The 17,070-nt window shown below is 44.5% G+C and overlaps 5 protein-coding genes across 6 annotated transcripts in view; 3 read left to right on the top strand and 2 right to left on the bottom strand.

Moving 5' to 3' along the window:
* LOC135339652 (serine/threonine-protein phosphatase 6 regulatory ankyrin repeat subunit B-like) overlaps positions 1-17,070 on the top strand; it is a gene marked incomplete in the record, with an annotated part of 1,209,744 nt that overhangs the window by 774,540 nt on the left and 418,134 nt on the right.
* On the bottom strand, positions 598-4,856 carry LOC135339666 (uncharacterized). The gene is made up of 18 exons (XM_064535897.1): positions 4,751-4,856; positions 4,573-4,697; positions 4,315-4,525; positions 4,189-4,249; positions 3,905-4,124; positions 3,558-3,772; positions 3,404-3,482; positions 3,152-3,350; positions 2,921-3,097; positions 2,789-2,866; positions 2,565-2,631; positions 2,348-2,516; positions 2,232-2,265; positions 2,092-2,164; positions 1,856-2,039; positions 1,289-1,690; positions 1,000-1,119; positions 598-826 (listed from the first exon to the last, which is right to left on the bottom strand). Exons 1-18 carry the CDS (start codon positions 4,812-4,814, stop codon positions 695-697), a joined length of 2,610 nt encoding a protein of 869 aa, XP_064391967.1. The 5' UTR covers positions 4,815-4,856; the 3' UTR covers positions 598-694.
* Positions 4,926-8,010, bottom strand: LOC135339665 (uncharacterized). Its single transcript, XM_064535896.1, has 3 exons — positions 7,845-8,010; positions 6,854-7,773; positions 4,926-6,799 (listed from the first exon to the last, which is right to left on the bottom strand). The coding sequence occupies exons 2-3, from the start codon at positions 7,729-7,731 to the stop codon at positions 5,047-5,049; spliced, it is 2,631 nt and encodes an 876-aa protein (XP_064391966.1). The 5' UTR covers positions 7,732-7,773; positions 7,845-8,010; the 3' UTR covers positions 4,926-5,046.
* Positions 8,027-12,242, top strand: LOC135339710 (lissencephaly-1 homolog). Of its 2 annotated transcripts, none has more exons than XM_064535956.1 (12): positions 8,027-8,291; positions 8,630-8,689; positions 9,191-9,269; positions 9,425-9,612; positions 9,807-9,903; positions 10,048-10,144; positions 10,321-10,495; positions 10,721-10,817; positions 10,986-11,117; positions 11,326-11,430; positions 11,577-11,736; positions 11,894-12,242. In XM_064535956.1, exons 2-12 carry the CDS (start codon positions 8,643-8,645, stop codon positions 11,965-11,967), a joined length of 1,251 nt encoding a protein of 416 aa, XP_064392026.1. In that variant the 5' UTR covers positions 8,027-8,291; positions 8,630-8,642; the 3' UTR covers positions 11,968-12,242. The 2 variants fall into 2 exon arrangements, with proteins under 2 accessions (XP_064392026.1, XP_064392025.1); XM_064535955.1 differs by having other exon boundaries at positions 8,027-8,295.
* Positions 12,429-17,052, top strand: LOC135339677 (liprin-beta-1-like). The gene is made up of 11 exons (XM_064535909.1): positions 12,429-12,666; positions 12,916-13,114; positions 13,468-13,587; positions 13,819-13,918; positions 14,287-14,318; positions 14,419-14,618; positions 14,844-15,003; positions 15,120-15,394; positions 15,626-15,797; positions 16,303-16,579; positions 16,779-17,052. The coding sequence occupies exons 1-11, from the start codon at positions 12,533-12,535 to the stop codon at positions 16,895-16,897; spliced, it is 1,788 nt and encodes a 595-aa protein (XP_064391979.1). The 5' UTR covers positions 12,429-12,532; the 3' UTR covers positions 16,898-17,052.

The following is a 17,070-nucleotide window of genomic DNA, read 5'->3' as shown; positions in this document are numbered from 1 at the left end:
GAACAGTTTTACATTAACTGCAGTCGTCGTGCTTTTAAGATTGACGGATACGTTGCCATGGTAAAGTTAGCCTCGGAGGATGAAACGCAGAAGACGTACCAATACAAGACAGTCACACTGCCTTCCATTAGTGACCCTAGTTCAAGTGCAAAGGGAATGCTGTTTCGACTACACCCACCACTTGCAAAAAGGGAAAATACTCGAACAGGGAGCAGCAAAACAACAATTAACCCTAAGGACAATCTGAAAGACTCGGAATTGAAAGTCTCGGAAGGTACGCAATGTACACAAAAAGAGGTTAACGATGAGCCCAAGATTGATACACGTACTGATACTCCCGCACAACAAATGGCCCAACAACTGCGGGCCATGTGTAAAGAGATTGATCATAAGATGCACCAACGATCAGCTGCTTCCACCATGGCAGGGCAATATCGAATGCTGTACGGAGACTCAGATGAGGAAGTTAGTTCTGTTTGAAATTTTGGATGTAATTTAAGTAGCATGCATTACTGCTGTTTATTGAGACAAGAGTTGTTCTTTCTTAGGAGGAGTCCCTGATTAATATTTAACTATATTATTTGCCATTCTTGTAAACAGTGTTTTTGAACTTGATCAGACATAATTATGACTTGCAATGTAGCGTTAGCATGATTACATAATGCCGGCATGCAATGATTGCATGCATATGCTATTATAATATTATGTCCGAGGCTATTCTAGAAGCTGTCTTGTACTTAGAGAGTTCAAAGTCTAAAACATTCTTGACATTCAGTTCCACAACTCTTCTTATTTCTGCTTTCTGGGCAACTGCTCCTCTGACAGCCTGTGTGGGGGGGGGGTATTAGTAAGCATTACATATTATTATGGCGCTTGCTCAATTATGCTTACGTTAAGAAAACCCCTATTGAGAGAGGGATCGAAGTGACTGTGTGGGTGTAGACCTAACATTTACGTACTCTAGGACACATAGAGACAGTGTGTGTGTGTGCTACCCACCATGTCTTTCAAGAATGTTTTGCTGATGGAGAATAGTTTAGAGTAGCATCTCTTGAAGGCAGGATGACTGCGATGCAACTCACTCTTCTTGAGAGATGCCAACACCTCAAGACTGAGCTTCTGTAAGGAGTATGCGTGTGTGGGGGGGGGGGGGGAGGGTGTTACTAGGTAGCCATTGGATACATGTATCATAATAAGTAGCACTATTCAAGAGATAATTTATGCAAGTTTGAACTTGGACGTTCCCAACATGAGTTTTTGGACATTGTATGCCCATGCATGCACTCACTGATTTCAGTGTCTCCTTTCTCCCGTGCTCCTTTGTTCCGCCCTTCCACTTGTTCTTGTGGCGTGGGCTCCTTCGGAGGACAGCTTCTCTCTCAACACCTGCACTACCACTACACTGTGCAGAGGGTTCATTGACACTTGGGAGGGAGACAGCTGCTGCAGATGGTTCACTGACACTTAAGGAGACAGCTGCTGCCCCAACAGGTTCCTCGTTCATCGATGAGTTGCTGTGTAAGGTACTTTCCAGCTGTCTCCGTTGTACCTTAGTGATTTTTATGACGGGACTCTTGAGTAGACTCACGCCAGTTCTAGCCTGAGTGTAGTGCTGCCTGATGTGAGGGGGTGATCTCTTGACGGGCGTCTTCTCTGCCTCAGGGGGTACAGACTGGGTCCCTCTCATATCCTGTGCATACACACACACGATATAAGTTAGAAACAGTTTCGTGAGAGGCCTGTAATTTTATAATTAGTTCTGCTTTTAACGAAATCACTGACCCACTACCGGTATAGACATGCTAATTTGAGAGCCTGTAAATTCAGTTTGGAATGACATAAACATTTTGTTCACCTGTTCCGTTTGTGTATTGAGGGTGACAGAGCCTGCCCTCATCCTGCGTGCCTGTTGCTTGGCCCTCTCTGGCTGGGGGGTCACCACAGGGTTACAATGACCCACTCTCTCACTGAACAGGTAGCGTTGCTGGATTTTGGTCAGTTTAGCGTCGATGGAGCTGTCCTCCTCAGTCAAGCAATAGCTGGGGAGGGAGGGGGGGAGTGACTAATGATGGACAGGCTGACCTGACTTACTTGACACCATGGTACTGTTTCTTACTGCGAGGTGTGCTGGCTATGAGAGAGTTGTAAGACAGACAAGGGTCGGCTGTAAAAAACAAGAACACCACATACACTCTTAAAGCTATATGGTTAGAATTATTAATTCCACTTACGAGCATGAACTTTGGACAGCCTGGAGGAGCTATTCTATTGGGACAAATAATTATGAGCACACAATATTATTTTAGGGGGAAATTAAGTACGTGTATGATTTAGGGGATATTATTACCATGGCAATGGGTGATAGTTGAGAGGTGGTTGGTGTCCCGTGGTCAGTGAAGCAGCTCAAGACGTCAACAAGGTCCTGAGAGTCTAATGGGATACTAGCCTCTCGAGGGGGTGGGGCTATCATGTGACCAAACATGAGGTCAGAGGTGACAATACGTCGGACCATCTTCCTACAAATGGTGGCTACAATTAACTGTAGTACATGATCTCAATGCTACCTTTGTATCCACTCGTACGTTTTGAGCGCTCTAACCTCCGGCCAATCAGAGGGAGACATGTCCAGCTCTGTGAGGGTGTGTGGTATGGGGGACTAAGTGTGTTGTGTGGGGGATAACGTATTGTGGTGTGGGAGTAATGTGTGGTGTGGGGGACTAAAGAGGTGTTGAGGGAAACTAAGTTAAACTTGTGCGGTGTGGGGGAGACTAACAAAGGCTGTACTCACCACTAGTCAGGGAGGCCACTCTCTCGCTAAAATCATTGAGCAGCTCAGATGACGTTGCACTCGACAACAATTCACCATCTGCATGAGACAAACACACTACGTGATCTCTATCCAATCGACATAATTATATACCCTCATCATCGACCACTTGTGTTGGCTCTGGGGCAGTAGACCCGGCGTCAATCATTCCAGGTTTCCATAGAAACCAAGCATCACATGACAATGTTCCATTGCTAGGTACTAAAGTAGCAGGTGTGACTAACAGTAGCGGCCCAGTACTGTACGCATCCAGTGGGGCGGGAGGTTTATCTGGGGCAGGGGCAGGGGAGTGGTAATTAATTTACTATTATTCATTCGCACTACCTTCAAATTCTGTTATCACTGACTCATCCTCGAGGCCCTGTACAAACTCCACCCACTCTGCAGTCGTCTTGTTTTTGATTCGTCGATTCACTGGCACCGTACTTGATCCTTCCAGTCCCTCTTGATGACTTGGTTTGTTAGCAGACTTTGGTAGCGTGTGATCATGTAACCTTGTACAGAGGCACACAATCAGACCAGCCTGAAGGAGGAGAGAGAGTCAGCTACAGTGTAGGCATGCCAGCTGACACACACCTTCCTACTATCACCACTGGAGGTCAGGAGACTCTGAAGCATCTGACACGAAGCACTATACGAAGCTTCCCTAAGAGTACTGAGTGTGTGTGCATTAAGGAATATTAAGATTCATCAGCTAACTACTAAATTATAAGGTTCTGCGAATAATTACAGTTTGCATTGTAGGGGTGATAGCCAGAACAGCGGCACTGTTGCCATGTCAACCACTCGGAGTACCTCTAGGTGCGTGGGATGGACCCAAGAATGCAGACCAACCCCCTCCAGGACATTGTGGGGGGTGGGGGAAGTGGATGGAGTATCCAGGGACAAGAGCCTCAGGCTGAAACCGGGGAAGGAGATAGTTCTGTGAGTGGCTTGCTTGAATGTCTGCAAGATAGTGATTATTTAGTTGCTACTACCTCCGAAAATTAATAGTTTTTTGTGCTCAAGAAAACTTCAAAACTTTGAAAACTTGCAACTTCTATAAAGTACACTAGCTGTTCTAGCTCTTACACATACCTTGTGTTCAGTGCAGTGAATGTGCCCCCTCCATATCACACCAGGGGGTGGCTCCCAATCTCCCTCCGTGCACACGCTAAGACCCCCCAGGGAGTCTCTCCATGCACACACTATCGGAGAGGAGGTGGGGTCTGATGATGAGAGGGGCGTGATCAGGTGTATGTGGGCGTGGCACCATCTCACCAGCCTCAAGAGAGCTCCATACAGACTGACAGCAGAACTAGCAGACATTAGATGAATGGTTGAGGCTTAGAAAATAGAGCTATGACAATTATACACTCTACCTTGGTGATGGTAGTAGGTCGATTGCAGGGATGAGCCAGTACACATCCATCACACGATACCCTATAGACACATCTTGTGGTAGTAACATAGCACACTGACTTGCATGCATGGCCATGGGCACTCACTCTCAGTGGTGGCTGGGAGGTGGTCCAGGAGTGTGTGTATATCGTTACTCATCCCCTCAAATCCCACATCTCCATCACCATGACAAGGAGGTAAGCCCTCAGAGGAAGTCAGTACATCAAGAACACGATCCAGTGGAGAGGTGTGGTGAGTGGGGTGGTGGTGGGCGGGTGGTAGTGCATGCCATTGACAAAATATGGGATGGTCCGGAGACTGTAAAAACATGCACCATAATTGATTATAAATTATTAAACAATTACCTGATTATCGTTTGTCGGATAAGATCCACCAATGACAGCGACATAAGAGCTCGTCAAACCAGACTGACAAGTTTGGTGTGCTTGGTTGTGCTCGTTCAGACAATGGCGGAAGAAACGGCAGTGGTCTACAGTGGTTGAGTGTGTTCAGGACAGACTGTAGCTAGTGTTGTGAGCCCACCTTGTGTGTGCCCTGGGCCTGGACTGAGGAGGTACAGAGAGAGGTGGCTGCCTTTCGCGTTCATCGCACTGCACTCTAGCTGGCCCTGCTAACTTGTATAATAGGTAAAGAGTGTCTAATCAAAAGGTTACATTTATTATTATTAGCTAGCTATAGAATGTAATTATTTACTCAATAACTTTTTGAATAACAAAAATACAGTATACAACATTCTTCTATTGACGTCAACTAACACAAATAACTACTAATGAATGACATGCATACATTCACACAGCTACACAGAATACACACATTATTCAAGCCACTAGCGGGTGAGCATTCAAGTGTGCCTGCTGCTTACCCGCCTCCCCTCTCAGCCGAGCACTCTCCGGCTTGTCACCTAGCAACGAGTACACAATACTACTAACGTTCAACGCCCTCACACTCTCGGGGTGACCCTCGAGGTACAAGTTCTTGTGGGCCAAAATCGACAAGTCTATATATTTCTTGGCCATCATTACGTCTCCTAGTGACAGGTAGGCATGGGCAACATCAGTTAGACAACTGCAGACGAGCTTTCTTTGTCGTTTTGAGACCACCCCTTCCGGTGGCATTGTCTGGTAGGCTGCGAGAGCTTGTTCTAATAGTTCTTTACAACGTTGTTTCTCGTTCAGAGCACTACAGACTAAAGCAAGCGAGCTGTACGCAGCTCCAATCTCAAGTGGGAAATTTTTAGTAGCTTGTTTTGTCGTGATGCTTCCATAAACTCGTAACGATGACTCCAAAAAGTTCTTTGCTTCTGAGAGATTATTGACAGAATAGTTCAAGTTTCCCATATCCACTAGTGTCAGGGCAACAGCTTGACTTTTTTCTCCAAACATTGACTTTTGATGGCTGAGAACTTGTTTCAGCTTTGCCATCGATTCTTGAAAACTTGACACAGACAGAGAAGCTTTGATAGCAGTTTGATCGTACAGACACAGCATACGGCCAGTATCAGACAGGTGAGGGTAATCACTGACGTACTTGATTTGGGGGTAGAGGTATCGCCGTGCCAACGTGTCACCAGCATCGTTGTCTGCCGCTTTGACCTCATCCGAAAGTGTCCCCACAACTCTGTGATAATGAGACACTAAGTGTTGGTATTCCAGATAGTCTGAAGTAGTTTTCTCAGATGATTTTGTACCGGTAGTGGTAGTTGAAATAGATGAGAGTTTGTCGAAATCGTCTCTGGTCAAAACGCCAGGCTCAGATATCCCGGGTAGTGAGCGGTGAAAGTCGACCAGTGCTTGCTGAGGGTTGAAGGTGCGATAGCTACGAAACCACGTAGATCTATTGAATCGTGCCTCTTCATTTGCCAGGCCATCGAGATTCAGTTTGGGGACTGTGTACTTCGTGAACAGAGAGGAAAGACTATCGTGAGATGATTGGTGGACTTGTACGTACTCGAACCCAACCCTCCGATAAGACTTGAAACTGAGCAGCGGACACTCTCGTAGGTAGCTCACAGGGTCCTCGCTGGTAGCTAGCACAGCTGCTATGTCACTCGTTGAAGGGCCGCTGTTTCCAAACGGGAGCATGGCTTTGAGTTGAGTGAAAAACGAGGCATCATTCGGATTGATTCCGGTCAGTTTCTGCATTTGAATGGCTGCATCTACAGGGGGCGGGGCCAGGCTCTCTGGGGGTATCTGGTAGAAAGGAGACGATAAGTGGCGAGAGATGACACACACAGGAAGAGGACGTGTCAGGTCACATGATCCGAGAAGATCAAAGGCATGTCGAAATCGTTCGTCAGTGACGGCAGCTTCAAAATACAATGACATTGCAGTGTTCAAAACATCCCCTGAAAATTGTTCCTTAAGCAGCTCATGGTAGGTGGTGATCACGTTGGAACTGGAAGGATCAGGTTGACTGTCCACAAATGACTGATAGATTTTAACAGTGGCAGCACACAGAGAAATGGCCAGAGGATGGTAATGAAGGCTGTCGAGTAGTTGAACAATCTCCTCCTCTTTTGAATCGAGTCCAGTTAGTTGGGAGAGTAGATCAAGGCCCTCAACTGATGTCATTCTGTAGGAGAGAGAATGTGAACACTGTACACGTTTATATATATAATGCTCTTACTGTTTGGGGATATGGAGAACACTGTTCTGAGGTAAGCTTTCGTCCAGCTTCTTAGCAATCGTTAGCACGACACCATCAAGATCCTTCCACGAGACATGCTCTGTTTCCACCGAATTTCTCGTTTCTTTCAGTTCATCAAGAAAAACTGCTTTATACCCGGGAACTGTTTCACTTTGCAAACTATCCACGATTATCAGCCACGGCAATTTCTTTTCCTTTAGCTTGCTTCGAACAGCTACTGACAGAATAGCAAGTCTTTCCATCACAGGAGAATCTATGGAACTCAGTGTCAAGTCTTTGTCTTGAACGCCCATTCCAAATGCGGCCTCTCTCAGTGTTGATTCCAAAGTTTCCAGACAAGTACCATTAATGTACAGAATGACGGGAGTTTGTGCACGAAGTCCAAACCATTTGGTACAATTGTTAGCAAAATGCACTGCATACTGATGAGCCACTTCACTCTTTCCAACACCTGCATCGCCAGTAAGGTAGAGAACGGGCGGGCCTGCTTCTTGCTTCTTGACTTTGTTCACTAGGGAATCGATATTATCCAATAGTTCAGTTCTTTGTATTGTAAGGTGACCCACTTTCGGAGGGTAGATACCGACAGCAGGACTTCTCTTGGCTTTCATTCGCCTGTACAATTCTATGCCTCCACTCACACCGAATAGTATGGCAACAATACTCAGAGAGAATTTAGTGTACGGATTGTCTCGGATGAATTTTTGAGCTCGTTGCAAAACATTCTTTGGAGGTTCTTGTATTAATGGTTGATTTGTAATCACTCGTACAGAGAGTTGGGAGTTGGACAAAAGGGGGCGTGGCACTAACAACGACCGTCGTCGATACAATCCTCTCAATGACCCCAATCGTAGCATCGTTTCTACTTCGGCAGAGACAGTTTACCCTGAGCAGCAAGCCTGAAGTGATTGGTATATAAAAATCAATTAACATAAATCAAGACCCACAGTTTATATTGACAGCAACTCACTTTTTATTATTGGAGCAAAGGTTCTGAAATTCCAGCCACTCCTTCTCACATTTGTCTTTGTTGCCTTGGTTTCTATCCAGACATTCCTTCAAGGCTTGATGCTCACAGGACTTCACTGTAGTAGTTGTAACCTTATCACTCTTAGTGGACTCCATTCCACGTGGGTGGGAGGGAACGCGCATGCGCACAGCTGGCAAAGGAGAATATCATGTGAGTCAACAATATGGCAGATTGTGTGAGAAATAGATTTTGAATTAGCCAGCTGAACTAGAGTATCTTTGAAGCAGTTTATAGCTCCTATTTTATCGTACGGCCCCTTGTACAGCCTGGAGAGTGTCTGTGGTCTGAGATAGTACCTTCAGGGGGGTCCTTTGTGTGTGTGTTGTCAAGAGAAGCTCAAGTCATTGAGAGGAAAGGCCTATACTCATAGGAATAAGCTTTATTATAGTAGGTGAGTGTATGGAGGATAGCTGTGTGTGTAGAGTGCTTATGTGGTAGCCTATGAGTGCATCTGTCACCACCATCTGGTCACCACTGAGTCATGTACATGTACGTCTCCTGGCCCATACAATTCTAACATGGCTGGTCAATGTAGCTTGTCAGCCGTTACGTTGAAGCTTGCCTAGTACTGATGTGTGATTAGGCATGTAATAGCTTTAGTACCCATCGATACCACTGTAGCCTCGTACAGTATACGTTATAGGTCCTCTTACAACTATATCCTATGCAGTGTGTTCAGTGTGTTTATGCTGTGGCATTTTTACTATGACCTATGGCCACTACAGGAATGAGCAAAAGATGAGCAACTCTAAGGTGACCCTCTCTACTCGGCAAAAGACAGAACTGTAAGTTTATCCCTAGTAGAATCCCTCTAATACAACACACTCGTACGGTAGCCTGGTGTTCTAGAGTTACTTTATAGGGGTACTGAATAGTGCGTGTTTGGTTAGCATCTCTGGTAGTTGCAAACACACATAGTGATTTCATAATGAAGTCATACAAATTAGGATTAAGCAATACCTAGGGCGAAGTCAATGAGCAATACTGCGATCTGTGTACACACTAAACTGTTTTCCCACATACATGAACCTCTCTATTTCCTGACCTGATTGAGGGACTTGCTCTGTTCCCTGGACCGGGTCAATGTGGTTTTGTTAGAATTGTCCTTACCCCATATTTAGAGCTCTCTTTGTCGTACATGTGCATACCTCAATTGTGGAATTTGGTTAATTAGTCAGAGTTAGTTCTTGGCACTCCATACTCATGTGTGTAGACATAGCAAGGTTACAATCACCCTAACACACACATGCACACACACACACACACACACACACACACACACACAGCAACTCTGCGATTGCCGAGTACTTTCACTCACAAGGATTCCACGAGAGTGTCGAGTGCTTCAGGAAAGAGGCCGACGTGGTGAGTGAGCTCTCACATGTACTGTGTCTCTAGCCATTTGGCAACTGCACCTGTATCCCAGGAAAATGTGTATCTAAAGCTCCCACCATAATTATACTTCTAAGTATAATTATAGAGTGCTTAACTTACAGTGTTTTCCCTCTGTATATGTATAGGCCCCCAGTGCTCCCAACTCTAAGTATGCTGGTCTCCTGGAGAAGAAATGGACGTCTGTTATCAGACTACAAAAGAAAGTAATGGACCTTGAACAAAAACTGTCTGAGATACAGAAAGAGGTAGTAGAAGGTGGAGCCACTCGGAAAACAAGATTAGCCACCGATTGGATACCAAGACCGCCAGAAAGGTACCGAGTTCATGACCCTTGTGGAATCAATGCACTGAACTTGTAGTGATTCGTGCATACATGTTGAACCTCCTTTGGTGTTGTATAGTAGACAGGATGTGTGGTGTTGCTTGTGGTCAGGGTGGGACCCTGTTGTGTAGTTGTACCAGTGTGACATTATTACGTGCTAGCCAATAGTGTTTTTTTCCCTCCAGGTACGAGCTGACTGGTCATCGTGCCCCTGTCACTAGAGTGGTGTTCCACCCAGTCTATAGTTTGGCTGTATCATCATCTGAAGATGCCACCATCAAGGTATGCCTGCGTCTAATATTTTACCCTACACCTGTTTGTGGTGAGGGGCTGTTTAAAGCTTCAATAGATTCAAAGGACCAACTTGTGTACATAATATTATTATGTCAAGTGTGCTGTGCTATATCTATGTAACACTGTGTGCAGGTGTGGGATTATGAGACGGGGGACTTTGAGAGGACGTTGAAAGGACACACTGATGCTGTACAGGATCTCGCTTTCGATCACACAGGAAAAGTATTAGGTACACACTACATGTGTTCAGACACTCAGTGTTTGTGTCCCCCTTAGTCTTAGACTAGCCTAGAGGTAAATAAATAGGCTTCCTGCTTTAACAATGTACATATAATTATTGTACACTGTAATAACTGTGTGTGGTGTTAAAAAGTTAATGCCCCCCCCTTTGCCCTCCTCCTCTAGCGTCTTGTTCAGCGGACATGTCTATTCGACTGTGGGACTTCACTACGTATGAGTGTGTTCGAACCCTCCAAGGTCACGACCACAACGTCTCATCAGTGTGCTTCATGCCCTCAGGAGATTTCATTGTGTCCTGTTCTCGTGACAAAACTATCAAAATGTGGGAGGTGGCTACCGGGTAAGGAATGTGTTCACCTCTTAGTGTTGGTTGCTAGGCAGCTGCTGTTGTGTCCATATAAGGAATCTAATTTGCTACCACATACCATTTTATTGTTCTCTGCACTTGAATGACTGCAGCTTAGTGTAGAGAGATTGACAGGTGTACACACAACATAATCAACGTGGTTTTTGTGAAATTGCCCAATGAATGTGTTTAACGAATATGTGTTTCCCCTTTCTCCAGGTATTGTGTGAAGACATACGTAGGTCACAGAGAGTGGGTAAGGGAGGTCAGAGTGAGTCCAGATGGGTCGCTCCTGGCTACCTGCTCCAACGATCAGGTCAGTTTCTGTCTGCTGTTGTATTCCAAACAAGCATTTATATTTATGATATCTAAGATTTGTCATACAATCGTGATGTGTGATTGTGTGCATTGATTAATGCGTTCTAAGCTCCATTGTGTTGTTACTATACTGTACCCTGTGAGTTCATACCCTCCATCCCTATAGACTGTTCGAGTATGGGTGGCCTCTACCAAAGAGTGCAAGGCTGAGCTGAGAGGTCATGAACACGTGGTAGAGGCTGTCGCTTGGGCCCCCGATGTAGCTCTTCCACACATTGCAGAGACCTGTGGTATTGAGGTAAGTCATGGTTCTTAGTCTGTTCTTGCCTTCAAGAGTTAGTACTGTCTTTTTATCTAAAGTACAGTTGTAATTCACATTGTCATGTGCATACCTAGCTATTGGCATGTACCCTTATGTGCATGTACTCATTTGTACTATTATATATATTGCACACTGACAATATTGAAAGCAGATGTTGTAACTATGTCTCCTTCCTTCCTCTTAGAACAAGAAAGGTGGTCCCACTCCAGGCCCCTTCCTAATCTCTGGCTCTAGAGACAAGACCATTAAACTATGGGACGCATTAACAGGAGTCTGTCTATTAACACTGGCAAGTCCTCCACCTCTCTACTCTCTATACTCTCTCTATAGTGGCTGTTTTGTGTGTGTGTGTGCATTCACTGTTGTCTTGCATGTATAATATAATAATGCATGTTCATGTAGGTGTAACCTTACGATTGTATCCCCCCCGTCTAGGTTGGTCATGACAACTGGGTTCGCGGGCTGACCTTTCACCCTGGCGGTGGGAAGGTGATCGTTAGTGTATCAGATGACAAAACAATACGAATCTGGGACTATAAGAACCAACGCTGCCAAAAAACTTTAGACGCACACGCTCATTTTGTAACTTCACTGGGTGAGTGAATATTCATAGTGCTGTGCAGTGCCACTGTATATTGAATTGTGTGTATAATGTACAATATAGAAAGAATTTATCTTGTTTGAGATTGTGTATCTAAGATTTTACTGTACACACTGTTAATATTATATTTGTTCTGTGTCTCCTCGTCCAGATTTCCACAAGTCAGGCCCATACGTGGTCACAGGCAGTGTGGATCAGACTGTTAAAGTATGGGAGTGTCGTTGACCTATCTAGCTCAAAACTTTAGGCTCTTGACATCACAGACTTACACCTATTCGACACAACACATGACAACCAAAGATTCTGTATTATGTTTTGACCCTTACACTGACTGATCTGTATGATGTTGGTGCATACAGCCAGTTGGTTCTGTGTAGATTGCTTGTTGTAGGATTACTTTTATATGTGTTGTTTGTGTGCATGTGCTCGTGTGCATAAACTGTTGTGATTATGTGTATCTAGTGTTGTTTATTTAATGTGATTGTATGTAGTCTTTTATGTGTTAATTAATGGGCGGGGACAATGGGAATTTTGAACACAACGTCGTTTGACATCATAAGATTTGTTAAACTCGGGGCTAAGCCGCGCCAAGATAATTTTGCCTATTTTGAGGGAATTACTTTGACACACTTTTATGGGTAGTGGTCGTTAATAGATCAGGTATCACACCCACGTGGAATAGATTAGTACCGCCACAACCTAAACTTCCGTGTCATCATAATAATTATAATACAGCTGGTGTGAAGAACAAGATCAACTGAACAGTGGACTATATAGACTCTAGACAGAGATGGCGGAGACCATTTCCTTCAATGTACCGACTGTTGAGATCACAGAAGATGATCAGAAGACACTACACGAGCAGAACTCGCAACTACTGGCAGATGCTCTTGCTAGAATGGACGGTCTCATTGGAGACTACAGGTACCTAGCACCTAGCTAGTAGCTGTCTGTGTGTGTGATAGGTCCAGTGAGGATATGTCCAGTAATAAGTCCAGGCTGGGTGTGCATTATAGCTAGCTGTAACCATTTGACCAGCTTCATGATATGTATAATAATTTCAGTACATGGCCTACGTACATGCAGCTAGCTAACTGAAGCATGCAACAATGAATGTGATTATTGGATCGTTGTCATGTTAGTGTGTTACTAAACAAACACCTTCTGTTTCAGACCTCCGAGCGAGCTTATTGAAGTCTCATTGGTCAACGACCCCGTTGTCAGGGCGATAGTAGAGCAGGCAGCACTGCTCAGTGAGAAGATGAATTCTTGGGACGAGACAAGAGGGGAAGAAGTCAAAGGTCACCCAAAGGACCTCATTCCCGTTAACACCAGAGAGACGATAGTCACATGGTTGAGCAGCAAGAGACAGGTGAGGGGTTGCTTGTTACACTGGTTATATAAATATTGAATTATGTATACACATAGTTTAGTCTAGGTGGTACAAGTATTTGCATTGGTGGTAGGAACCCTTCCTGTAATGTTTATGAAGCGTGCCAGACCGATATTTCATTACGAGCTAGGCATGTATATATGTCATGGATTTTGGTTTCACATTAATTTACTGTTATGTATCAAGTATCGTGAGGTCGCTAATTGTGCAGCTACTGTGGTTTCCTTTGGTATAGGAAGTGATCATTTATTACGAATATTCCCTTAAAGTTCATTGTTTAACACTATCATGTGTGGCACAAAGCTCATAGGAGTATATTTATATATTTGTAGAGCTCTACGGTAGAACTTGAGAGGCTTCGTGAGGACAAGAGTGAGCTACTGAAACAAGTGGTCTCGCTGCAGCAGCAACTGGAGGCTCTAAACAACGACAGAGAGAAACTGAGTTCAAAGGTTAGAGATTGTTGACAACCTAGTATGAAGTATTATACTGTATACATAACATTGTTATTTGTAACGTACTGCTTCAATAGCTTTTGTAGCTTCATGAAAATAACTTTGGCGTTATTTAATCTTGTGCTACCGAAAACATGGCCTTTTAGATACCTATTCAAAAATGTTAGAATTAATAGACAAAATTAATCTTACCATCTCATGATCTCATGGTATGCTTATCGTTGCTAGGTAGTTGATTTGGAGTGCAGAGTGATTGAGAAAGAGGAGCACATCAGAAGCCTGAGTGAAGAGCTGAGACTCACCAAGGCCACACTACACACTAAGGAAGGTACGTGCCTGCCTGCCTGTGTGTGCAGCTCTATCTAGCAAGGGTACTCAGCGGTACAGCTTACTCCACTGTGATATGTACAGCTGACAAAGCTTTCTCGAAGCCTTATGTTATGGTACTATATGAGTTTCAGGTTTGCAGGGGGAATTTCAGTGGTACTGTTACAGTAAAAACCTTGCATGTGATGTACTGTTGCCATGGCTAACCATATTTCTGGAGAGTTTATTATTGCTTGTTGACATTGCTGGTTGACAGCTGGGTCTGTTTCTCAATGCAGTATTTGGGCAATAGATAATAGGTCATGCCTTTCACATCATGTGATATCACTAACTAACTAACTAATGCAATAATCATTTTGTCCTTTTCAGTTGAAGTGAGACAACTGCACAGTGAAATAAAGGTGACGATTAAAAGTGAAAATTTGCGATTATTATTTTTTGCATTGCCCAAGTGTTTGTTCTGTTAGTGTGTATTAAAGTGTGTGATGTCACGTCTTCCAGGCTGGACTCCAGGCCCCGCCCACTGGGAATGGCAAGCAACGAAGGGTGACTATTGATGCCCCCCCTCAATCAGACAAGCACACTAACGGCCCTACTCGTAAAAGTAGCTTCAGAGCTCTGGCTCGGAAGTTCAAAAAGAAGGCTAAAGCAGCGTCTGTGGAGGAGGTGCAAGATACCTCTTCTCCCGTCAAACCAGTCAAGTGAGTGAGAATGCATAGCAACTGTTGCTAAGGCATGTCACCGTGTAAGTGTAGGTGTTTTGGAGCTAACTTGATCTATAACTTGTGTTAGGAACATCCAATTTCAAAGCTAAAATATGTATTTAGTAGCTGTTTGACAGTGCTACAAATGGTGTGCTTAAATCAGTGATTACTCGGGCCCTACTTTTTGAAAGCTCTTTATCCCTGCCCCCTCCCCCCCTTCAGTTCTCGAGCGTCTGCCTTTTACTCCCTGAGCTGTGAGGGTGTGTGTGAGTGGTTCTCCAGTATTGGACTGGATGTGTATGGTGACCTTGTCACTCAGAACCTGCTGACAGGGGAGGCTCTCGCTGGGATGGTCAGTCGTCAAGGCAACATAGACTTTGTGGTGAGTTTGCTACTTTTTTGTTTGCCAAGTTTTTAATTTGAAAATTAGTTTTTGCAATTATTTTTCCATTTACTATAATTATTCCACTGCACACACACACACACACACACACACAGCGTATGGGTATTGTGAGCACTCTGCACTGTAAGAAGCTTCGTCTGGCTGTGGAGGATGCTCTCAGAGAATTCCCTAGCTCTGTGGGGGGTCTTGATCATAACTGGGTGGGGCAATGGCTGTGTGACATCGGGCTGCCGCAGTATCAGAGGACATTTCAGGATGCTCGATTTGACGGCCGTATGTTGAATGTTATCACGATGGATGATCTCAATTTGTTGGAGGTTAACACTCCCTTTCACGTTGTCAGCATCCAGAGAGCCATACAAGCGTTGAGGTGATTAGAGGGTGTGTACTAGTATGGGCGTAGGATTGATCATGCTTGCATAATTATTTAATGGCGGAGTGTTGTACAGCTTTTGTTATTGCACTATCTGATTCTAGCGTTGTTGTCACGTGCTTATTATGTGTCCCTCAGGGCGGCAGGCCTGTGTTGCTATAACTATTTAACACTGTTACAGTAATAGCCGTTGTCCAGCTCATAACTAACTATCTCCCCTCCTCTCAGGATGTGTGGCTACAACGGTGGCTACATGAAGAACTCTAGCTCTGGGCGGAGTCACGGCTCTAACAAGTTGCTGCATTGGTCAGCGGGAGATGTGGAGGAGTGGGTGAGGGGGATTGAACTAGACGGCTATGTGGGGGGTCTGAGCGGCACAGGGATACATGGAGCCGTCATGGTGAGTGTGTGTGGGGGGGAAGGGGATGTCTTGAGACTATGAACTATACTTACGTTTCTCCTAAGCATTCAGAAAACCACAAAATCATTGAAATTTGATTGCTACCAATGTGCTATCAATGATGTGCTGCGTGTCTTGTTCTATATAATAGTTAGACACTGCTTAGGAAATTGTTACATGATTTAGAAGCCCAAAGGGCTGGTTGTAGTATCCTGAACGCAGTGAGGCTTCTACTAGCCCTCAGGGTTTCTAAATCATGTGGAAACTTCCTAAACAGTGTCTCTAAGCATTTTAGATCATAGCAACCGTGAGTATTTAGCCATCAGATTTGAATGTTCTTTTGCTACATGATTTTCTACATGATTTTCTAAGTTGGATAGAACACTTCCTTTAGCCAATCAGATTGCAGTATTTATGGCAAACATGATCTAAAGCTACATGCAGATGATATATAATTCGCATTTCTGCCATAGCAATCACGACTCACACCCCCTCCCCCACACAGATGTTGGACGTCCAGTTCACGACTGACAGTCTAGCTCGTGTCCTTGGTGTCACCCCCGCCAAGACCCTCATCAGAACCCATCTCTCCCGCAAGTTTATGGAGCTCATCGGGCCGATAGCTTCTCAGGATAAATTAGATGCTATGCAGTCAAAGTCCTTTGTTCCTCTCGACCCCACGGAGGTAGCCAAGGGGAGGAAGCGATCACGGTCACTAGGGAGTAGACGAGGGAGACAACCAGTCCCTGAAGTTATGCTATGCCCTTTCGATAAATTCCCTGGTGAGCATACAGGGGTGGAGTCAGTGTGGGTGTGTGGTTAGTGTGTGGTTGCTGATAGGTACAAGCCGTTGCTGATGGTATAGTTAGATCGTTGTGTAGCTCTTACTAATATTATTGTTGAGTTCCAACAATGTTTGCATTATAAAAAATATATACAAAATTGTCACGTAATCTATTTCTTCTCTCCTATCCTACACAGAAACGGTGAGCTATTCTTATCCTTCAGCAGCAGCTGGGAGTATATTGGCCAGTCCCACGTCAACACAGTCGTCCTACTCTGACCACTCGTTACCACAACGACCACCCACCCCCCTCTAGTTTATTAATTATTGACTCTGTAGAATCAACTTATAAACTTTTTATTTTTACCAAGAATTTTTTGGTTGTTTTTCCCCCTACTACATGTACTCGATCCATTTTTGTTTGGCGTGTCATTGTTTGGGCATGCAGTGGTATATAGATTATTATGGCAATTGAAGTTTGTTTGCAAA

This window comes from Halichondria panicea, chromosome 8 (assembly GCF_963675165.1).
Source record: "Halichondria panicea chromosome 8, odHalPani1.1, whole genome shotgun sequence".
NCBI classification, from domain to species: Eukaryota; Metazoa; Porifera; class Demospongiae; order Suberitida; family Halichondriidae; genus Halichondria; species Halichondria panicea.
The sequence above is the reverse complement of the archived record's forward strand: the minus strand, read 5'-3'. Positions and strand labels throughout refer to the sequence as shown.

What these genes read in the sequence shown, in the direction of transcription:
- LOC135339677 (XM_064535909.1), top strand. Translation starts at nt 12,533, where the DNA reads ATGGCGGAGACCATTTCCTTCAATGTACCGACTGTTGAGATCACAGAA. An exon ending in AAGGCAACATAGACTTTGTG is followed by an intron (nt 15,004 to 15,119) that starts GTGAGTTTGCTA and finishes ACACACACACAG; the next exon opens with CGTATGGGTATTGTGAGCAC. An exon ending in AGAGCCATACAAGCGTTGAG is followed by an intron (nt 15,395 to 15,625) that starts GTGATTAGAGGG and finishes CCCTCCTCTCAG; the next exon opens with GATGTGTGGCTACAACGGTG.
- LOC135339665 (XM_064535896.1), bottom strand. Translation starts at nt 7,731, where the DNA reads ATGCTACGATTGGGGTCATTGAGAGGATTGTATCGACGACGGTCGTTG. An exon ending in GTTCTCCATATCCCCAAACA is followed by an intron (nt 6,800 to 6,853) that starts GTAAGAGCATTA and finishes TCTCTCCTACAG; the next exon opens with AATGACATCAGTTGAGGGCC.
- LOC135339666 (XM_064535897.1), bottom strand. Translation starts at nt 4,814, where the DNA reads ATGAACGCGAAAGGCAGCCACCTCTCTCTGTACCTCCTCAGTCCAGGC. An exon ending in AGGCCCAGGGCACACACAAG is followed by an intron (nt 4,698 to 4,750) that starts GTGGGCTCACAA and finishes CAACCACTGTAG; the next exon opens with ACCACTGCCGTTTCTTCCGC. An exon ending in AAACATTCTTGAAAGACATG is followed by an intron (nt 827 to 999) that starts GTGGGTAGCACA and finishes CCCCCCACACAG; the next exon opens with GCTGTCAGAGGAGCAGTTGC.
- LOC135339710 (XM_064535956.1), top strand. Translation starts at nt 8,643, where the DNA reads ATGAGCAACTCTAAGGTGACCCTCTCTACTCGGCAAAAGACAGAACT. An exon ending in ACTCGGCAAAAGACAGAACT is followed by an intron (nt 8,690 to 9,190) that starts GTAAGTTTATCC and finishes ACACACACACAG; the next exon opens with CAACTCTGCGATTGCCGAGT. An exon ending in CAGAGACCTGTGGTATTGAG is followed by an intron (nt 11,118 to 11,325) that starts GTAAGTCATGGT and finishes CCTTCCTCTTAG; the next exon opens with AACAAGAAAGGTGGTCCCAC.